Here is a 23870-nt window from a genome sequence, read left to right as displayed (position 1 = left end):
TTAGCCATTTCAGGGGCTGCTGTCAGGCCAGAAGATGATCTCTCCTTGCCCACCACAAACCATACTGCTCCCCGTTCCAGAAGCAGAGTCCTTATGTCAGGATGGGCTGTCCAAGGTGACTGCAGAGCTTGCTGGGCTTGAGTGCTGAACCAAGGGGGGCCCTCGCCAGTGCTGAGATTAGGGTCTCAGACTATAAGTAACAGCAGGAACCTCACTCCTTTTTATAGTTGAAGGAACCTGTTAGGCATTATTTCCTCCATTTCATGTGTGTGCGAGAGGGATTTGTGTTATACTTCCTTAAGTGGATCCTGGGCTTTCTGTCTTGTCCCAGAGCCCTCCCAGGCTGTGACAAACAAAGTATGAGTTCACCTGAATGAGCAAATAACCTTTTGGCAAATCCCTGCTTCAGTATTCCATTTTACTTTTCCTGAGCTTCTAGTTTCTGAATATTTCTTTCCTTGCCAGCACAAGAATTGTTTTAATAATTTCATCCAGAATTTTTAGTTGTTCTTAAGCAGCTTGAGGGTCTGTCATGAACCTACCTTGCCTACCACTGGAGACAGAAATTCTAGTATTTGGAATGGTTTAAGTTTTACAATTAAATATTAGATTATTTTCTTTTGAAGTTGAAAGGATACAGTCATTTAATACTAAATATTATTCACTTGCTTTTACTTGATTAGAAAGACAGCTTTTAACTTTTATGTCCAAGGCTCTCACAGGGAGTTGGAAAGACTACAGCAGACTCTGTTGTCTTCTGTAAACTTAAGACATTTCTGTTTGCAGGATTAATTACTCCTGAAGATCGGAAATATGGTACAACTAATCTGCACTTAGATGTCTCTGATGCAGCCAATGTCATGGTCTATGTGGGAATTCCCAAAGGACAGTGTGACCAAGAAGAAGGTAAAGTGCTGAGTATAGAAGTGGGACCTAACTCTAAACTAGACTGTTTTCTGATGTTTGCTTTCTCTCACTCCAGAAGTCCTTAAAACTATCCAAGATGGAGATTCAGATGAACTCACAATAAAGCGATTTATTGAAGGAAAAGAGAAGCCAGGAGCTCTCTGGCACATATATGCTGCTAAAGACACAGAGAAGATACGAGAATTCCTTAAGAAGGTATGTTCCTTGCCCCGTGACATATGAAGAAAAGCATGGAGAAGAGCAATATTATGAATTGGTACATGTCAAGAACTAAGTAAAAGTTACTAGGGAGATACATACTCTCAAAAGTTAAATCCATGCCTGTTAGGTTGGGTAGGCTGAAGCTGGTTGCATAGGAACAAGGATTTCTAAAGCATTACGCTCATATTTCTGAAAAGAAGGGTCTTGTCTTTTTACTTAATTCCGTGTTCTATTACTAGTACATTTGGAGCTTTTTGTGCTCTACCTTCAAATTAGCTTGTCACATTATCTCAGCATGTTTTTATTCCATCGAAATACTTTAAAACCTCCGGTAGTATTTCTTGACCCTTGATGGCTGTGTTCTGAGTGAGTTACTAAGGTCCCCTTTACTTCTGTCCACCCTCTCTTGGAAGTAAGTCAGGATCGTCTCAAGTCCTCTTTGTGGCCATTAGTTTGTAAAGGCCAATTAGAGAGGGATGCGGGGAGTTCAAAGATTGCAAGTTTTTTTGTAGTTGGCAGATAGTTGAGCCTGGGCTGTGTGTGGATGTTGTAGGCTGCTGGAAAGACGGGTGTATCCAGTTGGTAACCTGTTCATCACTGATGTTGCTCGTTGCAGTACCAGGTGCTGTGGTTGCTATTCTGTAGTTTGTGAGAAATGCACACCCTCAATCTTTTGCCTGCTACTAAGTAGGTCATTTTAACCAGGATGTGTTTGAATCAGGATGTTTCAGGCAAAGGACTATTTGTGTTTCTGGACCATTTGACTCTTTCAAAAAGTCTGCCAGTCACCACACTGTTCTTTGGTAGTGTTCCCTGGAGTCTGTAGTACCAGATGCTGGATCTAGAACAAACACGCTTAATCTCTTGCTGTCTTTGGGATTGTTTTGAATGCGGGTTTTTAATGACTGTAGTATAGTAGTATTTCTAAGGAGCTTGAGCCTACTTACATTACAAATCTAGACCAAGATACTGCTCAAACATAGTATTTACAAAAATAAGCAGACTGCCAGTCATGGTTTATATAGTAAATGGCAAAGGAAAGCCATATTTATCACCTTTTGGTTTATTCATTTTAATGTCTTTGAATAGTACTTGTCTCTTTCTATCAACAGGGGCCCTTATGTTTAATAAGGCCTGACATTTATTGATTGCCCACACTCTTCAGCGGGAACAGTGCCCTTATTGGGCCTCAGCATATATGTTGCTTAGTTTCATAATATTTTGAATATTCTAGGTATCAGAAGAACAAGGTCAAGAAAACCCAGCAGACCATGATCCCATTCACGATCAGAGCTGGTATTTAGACCGATCACTAAGAAAGCGCCTTCATCAAGAGTATGGAGTTCAAGGCTGGGCTATTGTTCAGTTTCTTGGGGATGTGGTATTTATCCCAGCAGGAGCACCACATCAGGTAAGAATATAATTTCATTCTTGATTCTTTTATACCACAAACTATTGTGTGTATTACTGATGTGGCTTGGTGTTTTCTAGGTTCATAACTTATATAGCTGTATCAAAGTGGCTGAAGATTTTGTTTCTCCAGAGCATGTTAAACACTGCTTCTGGCTTACTCAGGAATTCCGTTATCTGTCACAGACACATACCAATCATGAAGATAAATTACAGGTAAAAATGGCATTGATCTGGCATTCTCTGATGGCCTACTCTTTCATGGCCCATTTCTGACCTTATAACTGAGCTTGGCCATACTGTGTATTTGTCTAGTTAAGGCAGAAGAGGAAAATAGAGAGGAAATCTCACCTTGGTTTGTTACTGTTTATATGGGGCTATACCTGAAGAGGAAGGTTTTTAGTATTGATTTCTGCCCTGGCTCAGCTGCGAGACTGGGGTTTTGAACAAACACCTTGAGTGCTGCTGCTCTCAGCCTTGGGTGAAGCACAGTAGCACCTGGGGATCAAAAGAGTGTCTGAGAGGGTGAGATTTTTAGAGGTTTTCCACGGTGGCTTATGTGATACATAATTTCATATTTGGAAAACTAGGAGATTGTAAACTCTGAAAAATGAAACTACCCTGGGACTTCCCTTTTGTTGCACTCACTGAAAGGTAGAATAATGTGGCATCAAAGCCTGTGGAAGGGGAAAATTAACTTTTAAGTCTTCAGAGGATACACTATTAAAATGTGTATGAAACACTGGCTTAAAGGAGTTCAGTGGCCATTCAGATACAGGCATACCTTAATTTATTGTACTTCCCAGTGTGCTTTTTATACCAGTAAAGAAATCTTTCTCAAGGTTCTGATGATGGCTAGCTTTTTTTAGGAATAAAGTATTTTTAAATTAATGTATGTACATTGTTATTTTAAGAATGCAATTGCACATGAATAGACTACAGTAATAGTGTAATAGTGTAAACAGAACTTTTATATATATATATACTGGGAAACCAAAATACTCCTGTGACTTGCTTTATGGCAATATTCACTTTATTGTAGTGTTCTGGAACCCCCAAATATGAGGTGTCCGTATATTAACGTTTCACTGAATATTGCTTGCAATTCTGAGGCCATGGTAGTAAAATTGATGGAAAAGTTGATTCTTAGTGACAGTTTTTAAGTTTAACTCATTAGACTTTCTGCTATTCTTTTAGGTGAAGAATGTTATCTACCATGCAGTGAAAGATGCCGTCGCTATGCTGAAAGCCAGTGAATCCAGTTTTGTCAAACCCTGAGGGTCCCAGGGACACCTTAACCCTGCACATTGGACGTGAATTACTGGCAGCTGTTCAAACTCTTCAGGCAGGATTCCTGTGGACTTTGAGATTCATGTTACCTCATCTTCTTTTTTAAATTGTACCCAGCTGGTGAGGGTACTCTGTCTAATGTATATTTCTAGTGTTTACAGACACTAAATGTGTATATGTAGTAACTATTTACAGAACATGCATCCTTAAACTGTGACTTCTCACCTAGTGCAGAACTTCTACCAAGCTGTAAAAACAAAACCTCTTATCAGCTCTGGAACAATACTTGCAGTTATTCCCCAGCTGTTTAAACAGCGTAGTCAAAATGGGTTTTTTATAACTATTAGGAATCTCTGCACAGTTTATTTGGGTTGTATTTTGTTTTGTGTCTGAGTACCCTCTCTCTGATCCCTTAGGATTCAGAAGAGCAATGGAGGAAATGACAGCTAATGATGCAGTTCTTACTGCATTGCATTAGAACTGACATTATATAGCAGAAATTAACTACTGTACAATTCTTGGGGTTAACCATCTTTAGCTAAATGGAGTTTTAACTTAAGTGAAGCTTTGCTAATTTTAAGTGTTAAGCATTTTGCATTAAAGTATTCATATAATAATTTTGACTCAGCTTATTGGCTTCTCCTCTGGTTGTGGATTCTGCATACCCATCATTATATGTTAGTGGAGTATGAGATTGCCCCAGAAAATAATCTTGAAAGGAAAAACAGATACTATAATGATTTCTGAATGATTACTGCAGTGCTAACATGGAAATAAGTGTCTCCCCATCCAGGTGGAAACCCTGCCACACTTTAAAAAAAAAAAAAAACCCACCAATTAACTAAATTTAGAAGTGAAAATTAAACAAAACTCAAATGGTGACTGGTTAAATGCTTCTAAAAAAAAAAGGTAATAGATCAAAATATGCTGTTTTCTTCTGGTTCTTTATAATTTGAAACTGTAAAAAGGAAAACAAAACTGTTGGAAGTTTGAGTTTATAAAGAAGCTGCCTTTCTAATATAGCTTAGAGTCTCCTAGTCAAAGGTACCTGTATAGTAAAAGGAGTTAAACTGAAATAAATCAAGTAGTATAGATGCCCAGAGCTTGGAGTTTTTATGGTAGGAGGACAAAGATCACTGGCTAATGCCAGCCCACTTCATGTCAAAACCTGCAATGCATGAGCTTTCAAAAACATTACCAGAAAAGAATAAATAGAAATATCTGCCTATGTCAGTAGGAGTGGCACTGTTTCTCAGAAATGTCCCAAAGCCAAAAGACTAGGAAAACTCTTTAGAGGAAACCACCATTATGATAGGCCTCCAACCTGCTAAAGATGGAGCTTCCAGATGATCCAGCAATTCCACTCTTAGGTATTTACCCAAACAACACAGAATCATTAATTCAAAAGGGCACCTGCACCCCTATGTTTATAGCACTGTTTACAATAGCTACGCTATGCATACAACCCAAATGCCCAAAAATCGATGACAGGATCAAGTGTTGGTACATATGCACAATGGAATATTACTCAGCAATCGAAAAAGATAAGCTCATGCCATTTGCAGCAACATGGATGGAGCTGGAAGGGATCATGCTCAGTGAAATAAGCCAGAAAGAAAAAGAAAAATACCGGATGGTCTCACTCATAGCAGGAATTTAGAAAACCTAAATAAGGGACCAGGAAAAAGACTAATTATAATAAAGTAAAAATCAAAATCAACAAGCAACTATAAACCAGAAACACACTATGGAGGGGAGGGGAAGGGATTAAGGTCAAAATAAGGGGGGTGGTGGGAATTATATGGGTAATCTATCCAAGATGAAAATGCATACATTGTGCAAAAATAAAAGATGTAAAAAAATATACAATTAAAAAATATATATATAATAAAAGGTCTCAAAGCAGTCTCACAGATACTTCCAATTCCAAGGCCTGTTATAATCATGTACATTATAAACAAAAAAGCAAAGGCCAGCACCACCTACCATTTTAAACCTGCAAAGTTCTCAGATTCTGGATTAATCAATACTTACTTTAGATTCACTTCTGTGGTTTAGATTTTTATTTCTGAAATGGTTCAGTGACTATAAGATGGTATTCTGGCAGCTCAGAAGAAAACTGTCTTAGGAAGTAAATTTTGAAATAGCATATAAAAGACTTGGAAAGTTGAAACCTGTTTTATATTGGTTTTAACCAAGTATCACTGTCCATCAGCCCATCTACCCTGATAACAGTTTTAATTTTCATTTCTGTAAATAAGCTAGTTTGATAAATGGAATCATAAAAGTACCATCAGTATGTCAACTTTTCTGACTTGATTTAGATTCACGTCAATCCCAATCAATCCCAGCTCGTTATTTTGTGTATATTAACAAGTGAATTCTGTAGCTTATGTGGAGAGGCAAAAAACTCAGAACAGCCAACACAATATGAAAAAACGTATCTGCAGGACTGACACCTTCCTGACTTTTAAGACAGTGCTGGAATAACAATATCCACATGCAAAAATATGAACCTAGACATAAATCTTACAGCTTTTACAGGAAATAAGATTGTCAGCACATCTAAATGTAAAACACAAAACTGTAATGCTCCTAAAGATAATAGGAATTCTAGGTAACTTTAGGTATGGTAATGACCTTTTTAAAAAAGATTTATTTATGCATATAAGAACTGGGGTACTGGCCAGAGATGCAGGGGTGAGAGGATTCACCAGAGACAGAGTGGGGAGCAGAACAGGCAGATCTACTGAAATGCACTGCTGAGGGGAGCAGTGGGCACAACAGGAGAGCTCTGCTGTGCCGTGTGAGTCAGTTCCCAGGCTGGGGATCGAACTCATGTTGCAGTGGCTGGCGATAGCTTGATAGTGCTGTGTCTTTAACCCCTGCACCACCAGGGAGGCCTGGTGATGGCTTTTTAAAGCCAGCAGTAAAGGCATGATCACAAAAGAATTAATTGGCTAGTTAGACACCAAAATTGGAAATTGCTCTGTGAAACATTGTGAAGAGAATGAGAAGACAAGACAGATTGGGAGGAAATTGGTTGTAAAAAACATCTGATACAAGACTTACAGAAAGAACTCTTAGAACTCAGTAAGATAATGAACTACTCAAAGAAAATGGCAAAAGACCCAAAGAGACACCTACCTGATCAGGAAGAAATACAAATGGCAAAAAAGTTCATGAACGATGTTCTACATTGTAATAGGGAATTGCAAATTACAACGAGACCAGCACTATACACATCAGAATGGTCAAAATTCAAAACAACAGCAAATACCAGTGAGAACGTGGCGCAACAGAAGCACTCACACCTAGTGGAAATGTAAAGTACAGCCAGTTGGAAGGCAGTTTGGCAGTTTCTTACAAAACTAGACAGAATTTACTCTAGGCTCTTATGTCTCATATGCCAGGCTACAGCGCGTCTTATCAAGGACAAATATAAACCATTCTGGGGCAGCAAACATCTTGAGAGTTCAGTGCACGTTCTAGAGTGAGACCAAGTGTTAAAGCAGGAATTTATTAAGGTCCATGTATATAGTCTTTTACAGGCAAATGTATAGTCCTCAACAGTCAATCAACTATTCACAGAAGTGCTTCTTAAGATTTCCTTGCCTTCCCCCCAAAATACTTAATACTCCTGAAAATGATGCATTTATTACATCACCACTCAGATCCTGTTGACATCCCAAAACCTCCGCGGAGACTGAAGAGAGATTAGCAGAGAATCTCCACAATGTAATGCCTCACCACAGAGCTGTAGTGCGAGAGATACACAAGACGGCGGCTGCCTCAGCGGAGTGCGCGAGCCGGCGGGCGGCCGTGAGGAGAGCCTGAGCCCCGGGCAGCCCCTAGCTGCGGAGCGTGGCGAGCCGGGACTGCATGGCTTCCAGAGCCTCTTCCTCCTCCTCATCTTCTGAGGCGGCCATTGCTCCTGAAGGTTCGGGCTCTGGAAGGGCGTCTGTGACTTTACTAGGTGCTTTGCCCAAGGCCCCTTAAAAGAAACAGCAATGATAAGCAAACTATTGGTTTAAGACGTGATTCTTCATCTTCCCTACCTTTTCTGCAAGAATTAGTCTAAGGTTTCTGAGTAAGTATTTTAGTGCTAAAACTCTTAAGTTCCTATACACTATTGAATACTTGATTTTTGAAGATTTTGTGAAGATGTTAAATCTTTGAAATAAAACTAAATTGTTTCTAAGTATTTACAAAAATGTCTTTCTGAACTAGTCTTTCTCCCAACAATTTATTACAAAAATGAAATCTCATCAATTATTTTTAACATAAAACCCAGAAAATCCAGAAATAAAATCTAAAACCTCAAGATACCTCAAAGATAACTTTTTATTTTTCCCTCTTTCAGACTTTTCCTAAAGACAGGCTTTTTTTGCAAAAAAAAGTGTATTTCAGTAACAAGACTCTCCTTATTGTAAGCCCCTTTCCATGTTAATGAATATATATGTTAATGACTACATATCATCGATCCCAACTATAGTCTATTAAAACATAATCAATGTTCTATTGCTCATTTCACACTTTTCAATATTATAAATAATGCTACTTCAGACATCCTTAAATCTTTCAGGACATCCTCATGTCAATGTTAGGTCATGGGCTACTGACAGCTACTCCCGTATCATTTTCAGGAAAGTAATAATTTAAGCGGCTAACAGCAGTCTGTGAGAGCAGTATTTCCCTTTAGCATTTATAAAACGGTAGGAAATTATGTGTTTTTAAAGATGGCTAGGGAAACCTGTACTTACTTGCACAATCTAAAAAAGCACAGAATAGCCTACTAGGTAAATTAGTGAACATAGGAAGACTGCCATAAAAAGTGAGACAAAGGAAGATGAATCTGTCATACCTGCTGTAATTTCAAACAGAATTTTGTCAATTTCCATTTCTGCTGCTTCTTCCATTTCTTCCTGATCATCCATGCTGTCAAAGGTGTCCTCCAACATCTCCTCTATGATTCCAGCCTGAAGACAGAATAAACCTTGTCACTTCCCTCAGTTAAATCTGCTCCCAACGACACTTCTCTAGGTTCAGCATCAGGCTGAGTTCTGTTGTCTCCAAGCCCATTCGCCCTTTTAAGGGCTAAAAGGCAACCTAGGCGGTCACAGGCAACACTGGATGCTGTCCTGCAGAAGGCCAAAAGGACACCGCTCTTTAAATACAGTACCAAAATTAGAAGGTGCGCTAATGGCTACCAGTAGAGTCACAAACTATACTCAGGGTAACCCCGACTATGATGGCAGCTCTTGGGGAGCAACTTGCTGATAGATGAGCATATACCCTGAGCTCTCTTGGGAAGCATTTGCCCTAACATTGCCAAGTATAATCTGTGAGGGCAGGGCTGAAGCATGGTATGAAAACTGGTTAGAATCACAGCAGACACTACTGTGACAGCAAATACCAAGAGCAGGGTAGCACTCCCTCAAAGCCCATAAAAGGGTTGAAGAGAACTGCAGCATGTCCCAGTTACACCTGCTGGCAGGATCAATCTAATGGGTTGATAGGAATCAGTCAGTTCACCAAAATCTGATTTATCTAACAGTATTTCAGGACCCAACAAAGGAAGGACTGCCCACTCTGCTGTGAGTCCTGGGCCTGGCAGCCTGAGGGCAGCCAGACAACTTTTGCTGTCAAAGTAGCGTGGCACCACTGCCGGGCACAAGAAAACTGCTCTCTAACAACACACAGGCCCTGCAAGTCTGTCTTGCTGAGCAGTGTCCTCAGTTTCCAGGTAAGGTCCTAATGAGGGTTTCGTTGTTGAAGTAAAAGGTTGGAACTGTTTCCCTTAACTTCAGAAAGGGGCCCAAGACATTGTGGGCAGAAGAGGTAGGAAGGGGGAAAGCTGGGAAGCTGCCTAAAGAGAAAAATCCTGACTGCTTTATAACCTGCAAGTCTGAGCTACTTGCTTTGTACTTGAAGTTCCCACGAGTCAAGGAGCAGGTCATGTATGGTAGCTCCAGCCTTGGTTCCCCTCAACCAAGGCATGTCTCTTACTGATCAGGCTGCTGATGGGATCAGATTAAAAGCAAGCTCTCCCTGCCTTTCTGTTCCCAGTTCACTTAATTATATGACTAACTGGTACCAAATCCTGCCTATTCTCAGACCTTTTCCTCTCAACCAAAATGAACAAGTTCACAGTAAAGGTCACATAGGTGGAGCCCTCTTGCCTGAGTGAGCAGTTGGCATCTTAGTGCTGGATGCTACTGTGAAATTGGTTCAATACATCCTAGCTCGAGTATGGTTCCGAATATGTATCTACCATAGCACAGAGATGCATGGCCCACAAACTGTAAAATACATTTACTATCTAGCCCTTTTCAGAAAGTTTGCCAATCTCTGATCTAGAACCACCTCCTTGCCAGTTTCACTAACACACCCCCAGAGCAGAGGACTAGGTTATTTTTTGTCTCTTTGCTCATACTCCTAGTTTGTCTCAGTCTTGCACAGTTGTTTCCTGCGCCCCTTGCCTCCCCTGGAGTTCTGGGTATACCTGCATTTCTTCTATGGGGTACTCTTGCACTCGGGCCAGTTTCAGCTCAACTCAGGTGGTTTCAACCAATGTTAATATATGCTCCTCAGTCCTTAAAGGAATTTGTGTCTAGCATGACTTGTCATCTGGAGTGGGACGCAGGGTCATCTCTAGGTTACCTTCATCATCTCTTTGGACAACTCCCGCATGGTGGCTTGGATTTCTGGAATCTTCACAAGACTCTGCATGGCCTTCATCACTTCTGTGCTCTTCTGTAGGGAACCGGCCACTCGCAAAACCGCTAGAGGGGAAAAGTAACAGGATTCTAATTATAAGCCATTCCAGTAAAAGGCAGTAGTGGGTGATTTTCCAAAGTTATTTGTATACTTTTAGTATACATTCTTGGGCTAGCTGACCAAGAAACTGACTTTTTAAAAATGTGTGCTGCTCAGCAAACACTGGTACAAATCCTTGGCTGGCCAATCTGAAAAGTGTCCTGAAGGCCTGCAAATGAACTTCAGGGAAAGCCAGCTAGGAATGACTGACACCCAGGACAAGTCTTACATGGGAAGAACAGTTCTAGACCTTGCCAGAGCCACACTGGAAAACAAAGCTTTAAGGTTACCCAAGTAATACACAAGCCTATGAATGGTGGCTACTCTGTGAGGAACCTGTCACTGGTTCTCAGGAAAATGAAAGAAATCAGGACAAGATACTGTGAGTATATGTGTACATCACATGTTCTCTGCTAGGGGAACATTTTCTGTAGTCTGAGATCATACGTACACTATATATTCTTTATAAGAAATCAAGGTAGTAGTAAAGGATCACCTCCCCACTCCACTTAAGTCTTTAACATGTCCAAGTTGGCAACCCTCTAAATCTGTTTCGAAATTTCATGAGACTTAAAGTTCTGAAAACTGCTATATACACAGCAAACTGCTCATCAAAACTGGGGTACAGACTTCTTCCCAGCACTGCAGTGCCTAGCTAAACCAGAAACCCCTGTAAATCCAGACTCTAGAAACTTTCACATGTAAGGGAAAACAAAACATAAGGAAACAAGCAAACAGGGAAATGCCTGTTTGACACAGTTTTTTAAATTTTTCTAAAGGAATAAGGAAGCTTGCTAGTTGCATAAATTATTTTATTTCCTTTAATGTTGGAATGGGAAAGTAAAATGCTTATTAAGATTAGTATAGCTACAGAGAAAGTATCAAGCATCTGTATGCCCAATACGAATATATAACAATGATATAAAAAAGATAATTCTAAAATGTTAAAGTTACTATCGTAAAAAATTAAGTGATGTGAAGAAGTGAAAAAAGATGAAAATAAAGCAAATTCCATATAGTTGTTTGAATTATAAAAGTCTGATGTCTACACAGGCCCATGTTTTATCCTAATTTGCATCCTGAGCTGTATCAGTGTGTTTGAACTTGTGCTCAATCTTTTCTGAGCTGAATTAGTAAAAATAAGTATAAAGTACTTATTAGTAAAACAGATTAGTAAAAATTGCTAATTAGTAAAAAGATGGAAGAAAAAAATTGGTGTGACAGGTGTTACGTTTAATACCAAAACACTTGTGTTTTATAAAAATATAAATTTCCTTGGTTGTTAAAAGAAACATGAGAAGGAAAATTCAATAAAGTGGGGAGGGGGGAAGGCGCAAACATTAATTCCTAAAAGATTTGATTTGATAACCAATCAAAAAGGATTGGGTAAAGGATTTTTAAGGAAGTCAAAATAAATGTATGCTGTACACTGGAAACTCAAAATAAATACATAAAGAAATAGATACAGGGCCTCCCCGGTGGCGCAGCGGTTGAGCGCTGGGTTGCGAAGCTGCCCGCAGCCTCTGCAGCGCTGGTTCGATCCCTGGCTGCTCCCTGGCCACTGGAGGAGGGTCCCACATGGTGCGCAGACCTCTCCTGCCGCCCGCTGCTCCCCTCAGCAGTGTGCTTCAGTCCTTCTGCCTGTTCTGCTCCCTGCTCTGGCTCTGGTGAATTCTCTCACCCTCCCGAGCTTCTGACTGTACCCAGTGCATGTATAAACAAACAAATAAATAAATAGATAAAACATGCCTCTATTAAAAAAAAATCTATTATAAAAAAAGAAATAGATACATAAAGATACATAGATAAAGACTATACTGAAATACATTTTGATGCACTACAAGGAAAAAGGTATAAAAATATTTTATAATAAAAAGTCAACCCTTGAAGAAAATGAGAAGTCATAAACTAGAAGAAAATATTTGCAAAAGACATATCTGATACAAGTCTGTTATCCAAAGTATATTAAGATTTATTCAGCAGTAAGAAAATAAATAACTCAATTAAAAAATGGGTAAAGACTTAGACACACAACCAAAATAGATATACAGATGGCAATAATGATAAGGCAGTCTACTATGTGAACAGGAAATTAAAACTAAATCAATGAGATAACCACCATGCACTTACCAAGAAGGTCAAAGTACAAACACTAGCAACAACACAGACTGGTAAGGATGTGAAGCAAGAGGAAAACTCATTCCTGGCTTGTGGAAATGTAAAATAGTACAACTACTTTGGAAGTTTGGCGGTTTCCCACAAAACTAGACCTAGTCTTACTATATGATCCAGCAATTATGAACCTACGTATATATACATTTCAGAAGGTGAGTATAGAGGAAATGTTGAAAGGAGTTCTACAAGGAAAGAAAAATCACAACAAAAAACCATGAGCAAAATGTTAATAGGAATACAAAATCAGAAACAAACAAGAATATTATGAGTTGACCAAAAAACAAAGAGGAGGAAGAAATGCATGTAACCTGTACAGTTAAAATTGGAGAGCTGACAACAGCTTATAATGGCCTTTTTAAAATGTGTTGTTTGTTATAATCCCCATGGTAACCACTAACCAAAAATTTAGAGAAGAGGCAGAAGAAATGAAAAAATAGAATCACTAGGGAAAAGTATACTAATAAAAAAAGAGAAGCAAATGGAAAAAGAAACAACAGAAAGATAAATTTAAAAAAAAGTGAAAGTAAATACCATCTATCAACCAATCACCCTAAATGTGAGTGGCCTGAACTAGCCAATTATAAGGCAAGAATGACAAACTGAGTTAAAAAGTTTCAGCCATCTATAATTTGGTTACAAGAGACACATTTAAAACTGAAAGACAAAAATAAAATATAAGGTTGGAGCACAATGTTTCATGTCAACTCAGAGAGAAGAGCAGGAATTGATATTATATCTGATAAAGACCTTCAGCCACAAAAGGTAATAGGGACAAAGATGGACACTACAAATAATAAAAATATGAACAAATAAATGAAGTAGAAAATGAAAACTCCAAAAGATTAGTGTCATGAGAGTTGGTATTTTGGAAAAAATAAAATCCACAAGCCCTTCAGAAAGATATGAAAGCAGGCAGCACTCCGTCTGCCCATCTGTGACTATGCAGGTGCTTCCTTTCACCAACTCTCTCCCTCTGCAGGGCAGCAGCCTCCTGCCTGTCCGTGACCTGTACCTGCCGGAACTTCTCCTCACTGACTTCCCTCAGTGGACGCAGCTCTCCTCAAGGCCGCCCGCCTGCAACCATTCAGGCCTCTCTCAGCAAACCTGTCCCTTTTGGGGCAGCTCCTCCTATCTGCTTGTGTCTATGCAAGTGTCTTTTACTATCCTATCCCTTTTCTAATAAACCTGCTCTTTAAATATAAAAAAAAAGAAGAAAGCTATGAAAGTAGACTGAACTAAGTGGAGGGACAAATCAGTGATCTTGGCAATAATTCCCAAAGGATCCAGGTTGAAGAAGAAAGAAATATGAAGGGGGGAAAAAAATGAAACACTTTGAGAGCTATCCAGTCCCATTAGTAAAGGCAATAATAAGGGTATTCCAGAAAGAGAAGAGAGAAAGGAACAGAGAAAAAAAAATATTTTTGGGGGGGAACAGAGAACTTAAGGAAATAAAAGGAAAACTTCCCAAGCTTGGGGAATTAAGTAAATATATAAATCCATGAAGCCAAAAGAAACATTCTCTCTAAATGTAATGAGACCTGAAGAGGACAGAGTTCTGAGACTATCAAGACAAAGAAAGAATACTGAAAGCAGCAAGGTGAAAAAAAGCTGTCAGTCTATAAAGGTACCTCCATCAGGCTGACATCAGACTTCTCTAAGAAGTCTTTTATAAAGGGAAGAGAGAATGGAGGGATGTACTCAAAACAAATTGCTAGTGAAGAATATATATCCTGCAAGACTCTCCTTCAGACATGAGTGAGAAATAAAGGTGCTCCTTCAGGTGGTACATATATAATGATGAGTGTTGTCTTCCTGATGCATTGATCCCTCAATCATTGTATAATGTCTACCTCTATCTCTTGTAGCCTTTTTTTAGCTGGAAGTCAAACAATACAGTGAAGAGGCAGGTTACAGAATTGATTTACAAAAATCAGTTGTGTTTCTATATGCAAACAAAGAGATAAAAAGAAATCAAGAAAACAATCACATTTAAAAATCTTATCAAGGGCCTCCCCGGTGGTGCAGCGGTTGAGCGCTGGGTTGCGAAGCTGCCCGCAGCCTCTGCAGCGTTGGTTCGATCCCCGGCTGCTCCCCGGCCACTGGAGGAGGGTCCCACATGGCGCGCAGACCTCTCCTGCCGCCCGCTGCTCCCCTCAGCAGTGTACTTCGGTCCTTCTGCCTGCTCTGCTCCCAGCTCTGGCGAATTCTCTCACCCTCCCGCGCTTCTGACTGTACCCAGTGCTTGTATAAATAAATAAATCTTAAAAAAAAAATTAAAAATTAAAAAAAATAAAAACCTTATCAAAAAGAAATACCTAGGGGGCCTCCCTGGTGGTGCAGGTGTTAAAGTGTCAGTGCTATCACGCTATCACCAGCCACTGCAGCCTGAGTTTGCTACTGCCCAGGGAGCTAAACCACATGGCTTAGCAGACCTCCCCTATTCACCTGCTGCTCCCTCAGCAGGTTCCCCTATTTCAGTAGATCTGCCTGTTCTGCTTCCCACTCTGTTTGGTGAATTCTCTCACCCATCCCCACACCTCTGGCCTACACCCCAGTTCTTAGATGCATAAATAAAAATAAATCTTTAAAAAATATATCTAGGAGTAAACTTAAGAAAGAAGATGAGGGACCTGTACAATGAAAATTACAAGACATTATTAAAATAAACAGAAGACACAAAGAAATGGAGAGCTATTACCTGTTCATGGACTGGAGAAATTAACATTGTTAAAATGGCCATCTTCACCAAAGCGATAGGAATTGAATACAGACTCAATACATTTCCTATCATATCTGCTATTTGTCAGTAAGAGGGGCTTTGGCCAGGACAAGGGAACTGATGAACACTTACTTTTTTATTTTAAATATTCCTGTAGTGAATCTAGAAAACTTAAATAAGGGACCAGGAAAAAGAATAACTATAAGAAAGAAAATATCAAAATCAACAAACAACTATGAACCAGAGACACTCTATGGGGGGGTGGGGGGCAGGGAAAGAAGGGATTGAGGTCAAAATAAGGAGGCTGTAATTGTATGGGGAATATAAAAATAAAATTTAAATTAAAAAAAATAAATATTCCGGTAGTATTTCTTAATAGTAAGCCTGTATAACTTTTAAGTTATAAAGACTAAAAAATAATGAAAAATGTGCTTTGATTCAGAAGATTGGTTTAAATACCATGGCATACTTTGTAAACTCACAGTCAGGTGCTCTAATCAAAGCAGACAGACAAAACAAACTAGGCCAAGGAAAGAAATCACAATAGGTACTTGGCCTTCTCTTTCACTGCCTTTCTCACCTTTCTAGACTCTGCTCATTCAGTCTCTGCCACCAAAATTATGCCATGGCTGAGCAGTCAGACCTGCTTCATTTATTTTGTTTATTGCAGCAAAGTATGCATAACACAAAATTTACCATTTTAATTATTTCAAGTATACAGTGCATTAAGTACATTTACCACCACCATCCATTTCCTAGAGCTTTTTTCATCTTCTCAGAATGAAATTCTATACCCATTAAACTTTTCTCCCAGCCTCTGGCAACTACCATTCAACTTTCTGAATCTGACCATTCTACCTACCTCACAGAAGTGGGATCACACAGTATTTTTCTTTTGTAATAGGCATATTTCACTTATGCCTTCAAGATTCATTCAAGTAGAAAAATATGTCAGAATTTCACGTTTCATTGGTTTATATATATCACATTTTGTTTATCTGTTCATCTTTCAACTTTACTAAAAGTAAGTGTTCATCAATTCCCTAGTCCTGGCCAAAACCCCTCTTATCAACCAAAAACAGATATGATAGGAAATGTATTGAATCTGTATTCAATTCATATTGCTTTGGTAAAGCTGGTCATTTCAACAATGAATGTTTGGGTTGTCCTTTCTGGGTTACCTTTTATCTATTATAATGTTGCTGTGAACACAAATATGCAAATATCTTTTTGAGTCCTTGCTTCAATTCTTTGTGTATATACCTAGAAGTAGAATTGCTGGACCATATAGTAATTCTACTTCCTGTCCTACCTTTGAACCTTTCTCTTAACTTTCTCCCCCAATCAAAACATACTCATCATCTGTCTTATTGCAGAAGAAGCTGCTATCAGGAAGCTGTCATTTGGAAATGACAATGTATTAATAGCTGACAAGGCTTAACAGATTACCCCTCCCAGAGGCATGTGCATTTTAATTGGGGAAAATCTTAAGGAAAAGGAATAATTTCATCAAAAGGTGGCTTTTCAAAGATGCAACAGGTTGGGGGTGACATGAGGGGACATCCAAGGGAGAGAGGGACAAAGACCTCTCAAGAACTCTGGTAACACTATTTCCAGTTATTTCTCTTCTCACAAAGATTCCTCCCTCCTGCCCCATTCGAGATTCTTCAGTTACTTTTGTTGTGTTTAATTTGCCACAAGCAACATCCAACTATAAATGCTGTCAACAATTCTGCCTGGGGCATCGCCCCCACCAAATACTGCCTTAGGAAACTGGGGAAGCAGAATGATGCTCATGGAGCTTGTCTGGACTGACCAGAATAAACTCTCCTTTCTTATGCCTGTATCTAATCCTGGGAATCCAGTGTGTTTTAATGGGCCTGCAAGTTTTTGCAGGTTCAAGGACTTGGAAGATTTCAGATTTGTCTAAACCTTCCTCAGGACACATTTACTCTGCATCAGAAACAGTTTCTGACAGTGTCCTCCCTGCCACTTCATCCCATTAGATTACTTTCTCCAGACCCTGCCAGTTACCTCTCAGGTCCCACTGCCTCCCCCTCCTTGCTGCACCTGCCCTTGGTCTTACAGTGCCCCAAGGCTTTTTACTGTCTATGAAATTAAATTCCTCAGCTTAATGCCCAAAACTCTGTCTCCAAATTACCTTTGCAGCTTTACCTCCTACTGCCCCAATTAATACATTCTTAAAAAACTGAATCAAGCATTATTTTCTAAACAGCCCAAAATATTTCACCTATGCCTTTGTGCACCTTAACCCCTCTACTCAGATGCTGCCCCAATTCTCCCCCAAATATTGGGTTGTCAGAAAAGTCATGACATATTTTTAAATTCATCATGACTTTTCCAACAACCCATTAGTTTTCCTTTGAACTCCCACTGCACTTTATCTGCACCACTGCTATAGCATGTCTCAATTTGTCTTTAAGAACTTTTGCTCTCCTAATGACTGTAAAAACTATCTTCTTTACCTCTTTACTCATCTTCTTGACCATCCTTTCCACTTTTTTTGGGGTGCCCCAACCTCCCAGATTTTTCTTAAGTGTTTTGAATACACATTTTTTCCCAGCTCCAGGGATTTCACCCATGTTGGAACCCCCTCACCTACACCCCCCACCACATACTTAATTGCTCATCCTCCCTCAGATATCATTAGTTGCTAAAGGAGCCATCCTTGAGTGTATTTACCTTTACAGTTTGCAAGAACCTATCAAAATTTGTAATTACAAATACCTATTTTTTATTTTTAGGTATTTTATTAAATATTCTAATTTTATTAGATATTTAATGTATATATAAATTATATATTTAACTTTATTAAATATATCTACCCTATATCTAATAGGCAATGATTATACCTGTATGTTTACTATTTTATCCACAGTAGTCAGCAATATAACTAGGGGCTGAAAGAAATGTATTCATTAAATTTGCCTGAAAAGACAGGGGAAGATCTCATGAAACTTACACTTACTCAGGTCTCCCCTTTCCTGTCCCCTCTCCTTAAAAAATGAGAAATAATGCAAGAAACACAGAAACTTTCAAAATGGTTGTCAGTAATAAGGGAAAAACAGTGATTTCATGAATTAAGATTTCTTTAAAGGAACTATCAGAGAACTTTTTCCTGGAAATTAGCATGGCTAAAATTAATAATTCCTCAGAAGAAATGGAAAATAAAGTTGAGGAAATTTCTCAGAAAGTAGAACAAAGACAAATTTATGATGATAATTACCTTAATATTAGGAACCAAATATATAGCAATTACAATTTCCAGGCATTGAATTAATCCTCAATCACCCTTTGGAGAAGGTATTATTTTCAAAATGGAAAATAAGAAAGAGAAGAAAATTAAAGCACCAGCCTGAGAAATCCAACAATTGACTGTAATCTTTTGTTTTGGGTAAGAAACAGAAAACACACTGGAAAGAAAATAAGCACAAGGACACATCCAAAACTGAAGGACAAGGGGCTATAAATCTTATGGAAATACAAACAAAATTATATGATGTCTTGAGATTCTGAGGGAATTGGGAGCAGGTGGGGATAAAAACAAAGACAAGCAGCCAAAATTTTTGTATGGGCCTATTAGTTCTGATAGGCCCATTAAGAAATGAGTTGAGAAAATAATCATACATTTAAGTGATAAAATCAGGGATGAAAATAAAAGATTGGAAATCAGTGGCATTTAAGTAACATGGTTGGATGAGATCAACTTGAGGAAAGACAATCTACAACAAAGCCTTAGAGTACAAAGATCAAACAGCAGAGAGTTTACTTTTCAGTTGTTATATAAAGTCCCGACATGTATTTAAAACATCATAAAAGATAAGATCCTTTAAATAATAAAGGATAACTGATTATGTGTAATACATAAAGGAACTTTTTGTTATGTTTACTAAAGAAAGTACAAGCTATAGAAGAGATTATTTTTTCACTTTAGATTAATGGTTAATCTGCTAATAGGCTTGGTGAAAAGACAGAAAAAACCCACCCGGTGCTGGTAGGAATAAAAGTTCCTAAAGCCTCTTTGAGAACAATTTTGGAATTCTAACAAAATTTAACCAAACTATTTTAACCCAGCAATTCCATTTTTGAGTGTATAACTATTCTAAAAAACCTTATTCAAGTGCAAAAGTGATGACACTCACAGCATCATTGTTAGTAAAAATTTATAGCCTAAATGTCCATCAATAGGGAAGAAAAATAAATGTGATATTCCTATGATGGAATATTTACTCTAGGAATAGCAATCATTATTTCAAAAATACAATGTTAATTTGGAAAAAAGGTGCAGAATACTCTGTGTAGTATACTACCATTTATACAAATGTTAACATTCCTGATAATGGTTATCTCTAGGGAGGCTGAAGGGGAATGGAATTGAGACTACATATTAAAGGAAATCCAACTTTAGTAATATTGTTTTATTTCTTATATAAAACTGAAGCAAATATAACAAAATATCTGATCTTATTAGTTCGAGGTGACAAATATATAAGTATCAGCTATATTATCCTGTGTCCTTTATCTCTGCAACTGGGGAGAGAAAGAGACTGTGCATGGAGTGCTTTACTCATAGGGAAAAAGGGCAGAATGAGCAATAAATTTTCTGATGTTTACTCAATAAAAGATATACTGAAAAAATTTAAAATAAGCTTATCATGACCAACTGAACATATATCTTTTCAGCATGCTGCAGAAAAAACAGGGAATAAATACAAAATTTTCCAATACTGGCTGGGTACAGGCAAAAGTATTTACTTGAGCTTTCAAAATGACAGATAAAATTATTTCTTTATGGCAATGAACTTTTGGCTTGTTCAAAAGGTACCTATCCTGGTGATGTTTCCAGTATTTAAAGAGCCTGAATACGCTAGGGCTGAAATAACAGTTCTTAAAAGCTCAGAACATGTGGCACAGTTTATCTTATTTTTCACTTTTTCCCAGTTCATGATTATTTTCTTCAGTATCTAGAGAAAGAAACTGATGATATACACTCATTATCAGGCATATTAAAAACCATATTCAAATGTTAAAATTTAACAAAAATAATTTCAGAGGTAAATACAACCAAATGATGGATTACGTACTCATTTGACACCATCCCCAAAACGGAAAAGTCTTCTAACTTTTGAGTGTGATATACGTAATGAATCTAGTGTCTGACAGCGGATTTAAAATATTCTTTAGTGAAAAATTTCTCCATATTTTTGAGTCCTCACTCAGTCTAAATATTCAACAATCATTTGTTGCCATTCTCAAAGTATAATAATTCTGAGCTAGGATGTCTTCATTTTACAGAAATTAAGTAAGAAGAAAATCCATTTGGAGATAAAATTTAACCTATTACTCAAGCTGTCACCACCTTGGAGACAGAAGCTTGTCAAAGACCACAAATGGTATATTGGATGCTGATACTGTTTATTTTTATTTAAAACATTTTAATGATTTTTTTGTCAAACTGATAGTTTACATGCATGCTAATACACCTTATGTAGTCTACAGATTCCTAAAATGTGAAGAATCATTAGGTAGAGAACCAGTGAGTGGGTGAGGCTGAAAAGATGAGTGAAAGCCACTGACAAATTTAGTCTCTCTAAAAATTTTGCCTAGGGCACACATAGGCCCACTTCTTAATCCTATGACTCAAACTCTCACATCACTTTGTAATAGAGGTATTCTATTCTAAATTCTAAATAAAGATTCATATATAAATTCTGTCATTAGTTCAAAAACAATGACAGGGCCTCCCCTGGTGGCGCAGCGGTTGAGCGCTGGGCTGCAAGGCTGCCTGCAGCCTCTGCAGCACCGGTTCGTTCCCCGGCCACCAGCGAGGGTCCCAAAAAAAAAAAAAAAAAAAAAAAAAACCCACAAAAAAAGTAGTGATAGAATAATAGTGAGAATAATTTTTTGTATTTGTATAACTAAGACTATAAAGAATAAAAATCAAAGCTGATTATTATTCTTCCTATTCAAGGAAACTAGTGTTGTTAATAGCAAGAACATCAGCATCTGTGAAGTGGCCATAAGGTGACTGCCACTTACCCAGCTGGTTCTTCATCCCCATGAGCACCGAGTTCATGTGCGCTTTGGATGCATACAGCTTGCTCACTGCCTTCCTCGACCTGATCATCTCTTTGGCCAGAACCACACAGACATCCTTCTGACCTTTCTTTGCAGCATCTTTCACAGATCGTTTCACTTTTTCTTCTTCTCTTTGGATATCTAAATTCAGAAAACACAAAAATTAAGGATAAACAGGAGGTTTACTGGCATTCATAGCTTACTGTTCTTACTGTGATCTAGATGTGCCTATGAAATAGGAAAACACAGAATGAAATAAAGTGTGGTGAGTATTCACTATTTCTTGAAAAGACAACATTAGAGTAATTTAAGAGTAAAAAAAGTAAATCCTTTTTTCTAAAACTGCTCTTGTGAGCCCACTCTAACATTTGTTGTTACTGATGCTAAGAAACTTTAAAAAGTCTGTAAATACATTCCAGAGCTTGGTCTAACAAGGAGTAGTGGTGGGCCTCCCTGGTGGCGCAGCAATTAAGTGCTGGGTTGTGAAGCTGCCCGCAGCCTCTGCAGCACCGCAGGTTCAATCCCCAGCCTCCGGGTGAGGGTCCCACATGGTGCGCAGACCTCTCCTGCCACGCCCACTGCTCTCCTCAGCAGTGTACTACGTCTGTCTGCCTGTTCTGCTCCCTGCTCTGGCTCTGGTGAATTCTCTCACCCTCCCATGCTTCTAACTCTACCCAGTGTTTGTATAAATAAATAAATAGATCTTAAAAAAAAGAAGTAGTGGTTCTATGATCATCAATGATTTATAAAAATCTGCCAACTTAAGGAACCCCTTAAAAATAAAAATATCAAACAGTATCAACAAGAAATAAGCTATACTTTTATGAGCAGTAGTTAGTTACTGTGGTTAAAAAAAAAACATGGTAAAAAAATAAAAATTACCATCTTAACCTTTTTCATTTATTTACTTTACAAGACAGTGCTTCTTTATGAAATATGCAGGACTAACCAAGGCAATGAATTATTCTCTACAGACTTATAAGTGGCCACATTTTTGTTTGCCCACTACCATCCCTTCTACTCTTTTGACTGTTTCTTTCTCCCACTGCCTTCTTGACCTCAGAAGCCTCACTTCATTTTGTCTACTAGTTTTTATAAATACTTTGCTTTGTTGAATTATCTGATTTGTAAACATCTTTTATTTTATTTTTTTTTTATAGAGGCATGTTTTCTTTCTTTCTTTCTTTCTTTCTTTCTTTGTTGTGTTTATACATGCACTGGGTACAGTCAGAAGCGCGGGAGGGTGAGAGGATTCACCAGAGCCAGAGCGGGGAGCAGAGCAGGCAGAAGGACCGAAGTACACTGCTGAGGGGAGCAGCGGGCGGCAGGAGAGGTCTGCGCGCCATGCGGGACCCTCCTCCAGTGGCCGGGAAGCAGCCGGGGATCGAACTGGCGCCGCAGAGGCCGCGGGCAGCTTCGCAACCCAGCGCTCAACCGCTGCGCCACCGGGGAGGCCCTGTAAACATCTTTTAATTGGTGAATTCACATCATTACATGTAAGGTAATTATTGAGACATAGGTGCTTATTGCCATCTTGTTCCTCATTTTTTAATTTGCCTTTTTTATTTTGACATCTTTTTCTTTTTCTTTTTTTTACATCATTGTTTCTTTTTAAACAATATTTGCTTTCCCCCACCCCCTCAGGTGTAGCCCCCATAGAGTTTCCTTCACCAATGCACCCGTGCACCATCACCACAGCCCCCTATGCTCCTCCCTCCCTCTGATCCTTCTTCCTCCTCCTCCCCTACAGTATGTCCCTGATTTCTAATTGTCCGTTTTTGCTTTTTTGTGTTTTGTACTGTTATTTTTTTTTACACTGATGTCTTATTTGGTTCCCCTATATTCCTGCTTAAGTGAAACCATCTGATATTTTATAATATTTTATAATTCCTTCTAGCTCCATCCAGTCATCTATTTTTGGGCATTTGGGTTGTTTCCAGGTTTTACCTATTGTAAATAGTGCTGCAATAAACATAGGTGTATAGGTGTTCTTTTGAATAAATGTTTTTGTGTCCTTTGGGTAGATCCCTAGGAGTGTAATTGCCGGGTCATATGGTAGCTCCATTTCTAGTAGACTGAGGAACCTCCAGACAGCTTTCCATAGAGGTTGGACCACTTTGCACTCCCACCAGCAATGTAGGAGAGTTCCTTTTTCACCACATCCTCGCCAACATTTGCCGTTGCTTGTTTTTTTGATATGTGCCATTCTCACTGGTGTAAGGTATGACAT

The 23870-nt window shown here is 38.6% G+C and overlaps 2 protein-coding genes across 3 annotated transcripts in view; one reads left to right on the top strand and one right to left on the bottom strand.

The window, feature by feature from the left end:
• KDM3A (lysine demethylase 3A) overlaps nt 1-3816 on the top strand; it is a gene marked incomplete at both ends in the record, with an annotated part of 47656 nt that extends 43840 nt beyond the window's left edge. Inside the window, 5 exons of the mRNA XM_084234685.1 lie at nt 787-906; nt 983-1122; nt 2363-2539; nt 2620-2754; nt 3736-3816. Coding sequence (XP_084090811.1) covers nt 787-906; nt 983-1122; nt 2363-2539; nt 2620-2754; nt 3736-3816 — 653 coding nt within the window. The remainder of the gene's footprint in view (nt 1-786; nt 907-982; nt 1123-2362; nt 2540-2619; nt 2755-3735) is intronic.
• A 3803-nt stretch (nt 3817-7619) lies between these two features.
• The window catches only part of LOC311171578 (charged multivesicular body protein 3), a 33724-nt gene continuing 17473 nt past the window's right edge, over nt 7620-23870 (bottom strand). Inside the window, exons 3-6 of one of the 2 annotated variants that reach the window (XM_084234545.1) lie at nt 21602-21781; nt 10492-10613; nt 8693-8807; nt 7620-7822 (exon numbers count right to left, since the gene is read on the bottom strand). In XM_084234545.1, coding sequence (XP_084090671.1) covers nt 7680-7822; nt 8693-8807; nt 10492-10613; nt 21602-21781 — 560 coding nt within the window. In that variant the 3' untranslated portion in view covers nt 7620-7679. The remainder of the gene's footprint in view (nt 7823-8692; nt 8808-10491; nt 10614-21601; nt 21782-23870) is intronic. The other variant, XM_084234546.1, reaches the window with a different exon arrangement.

The sequence above is a fragment of the Talpa europaea genome, assembly GCF_964194135.1.
Source record: "Talpa europaea genome assembly, chromosome: 6".
Lineage (NCBI taxonomy): Eukaryota > Metazoa > Chordata > Mammalia > Eulipotyphla > Talpidae > Talpa > Talpa europaea.
Note: the sequence above shows the minus strand (reverse complement) of the source record. Positions and strands in the feature narration are given on the sequence as shown.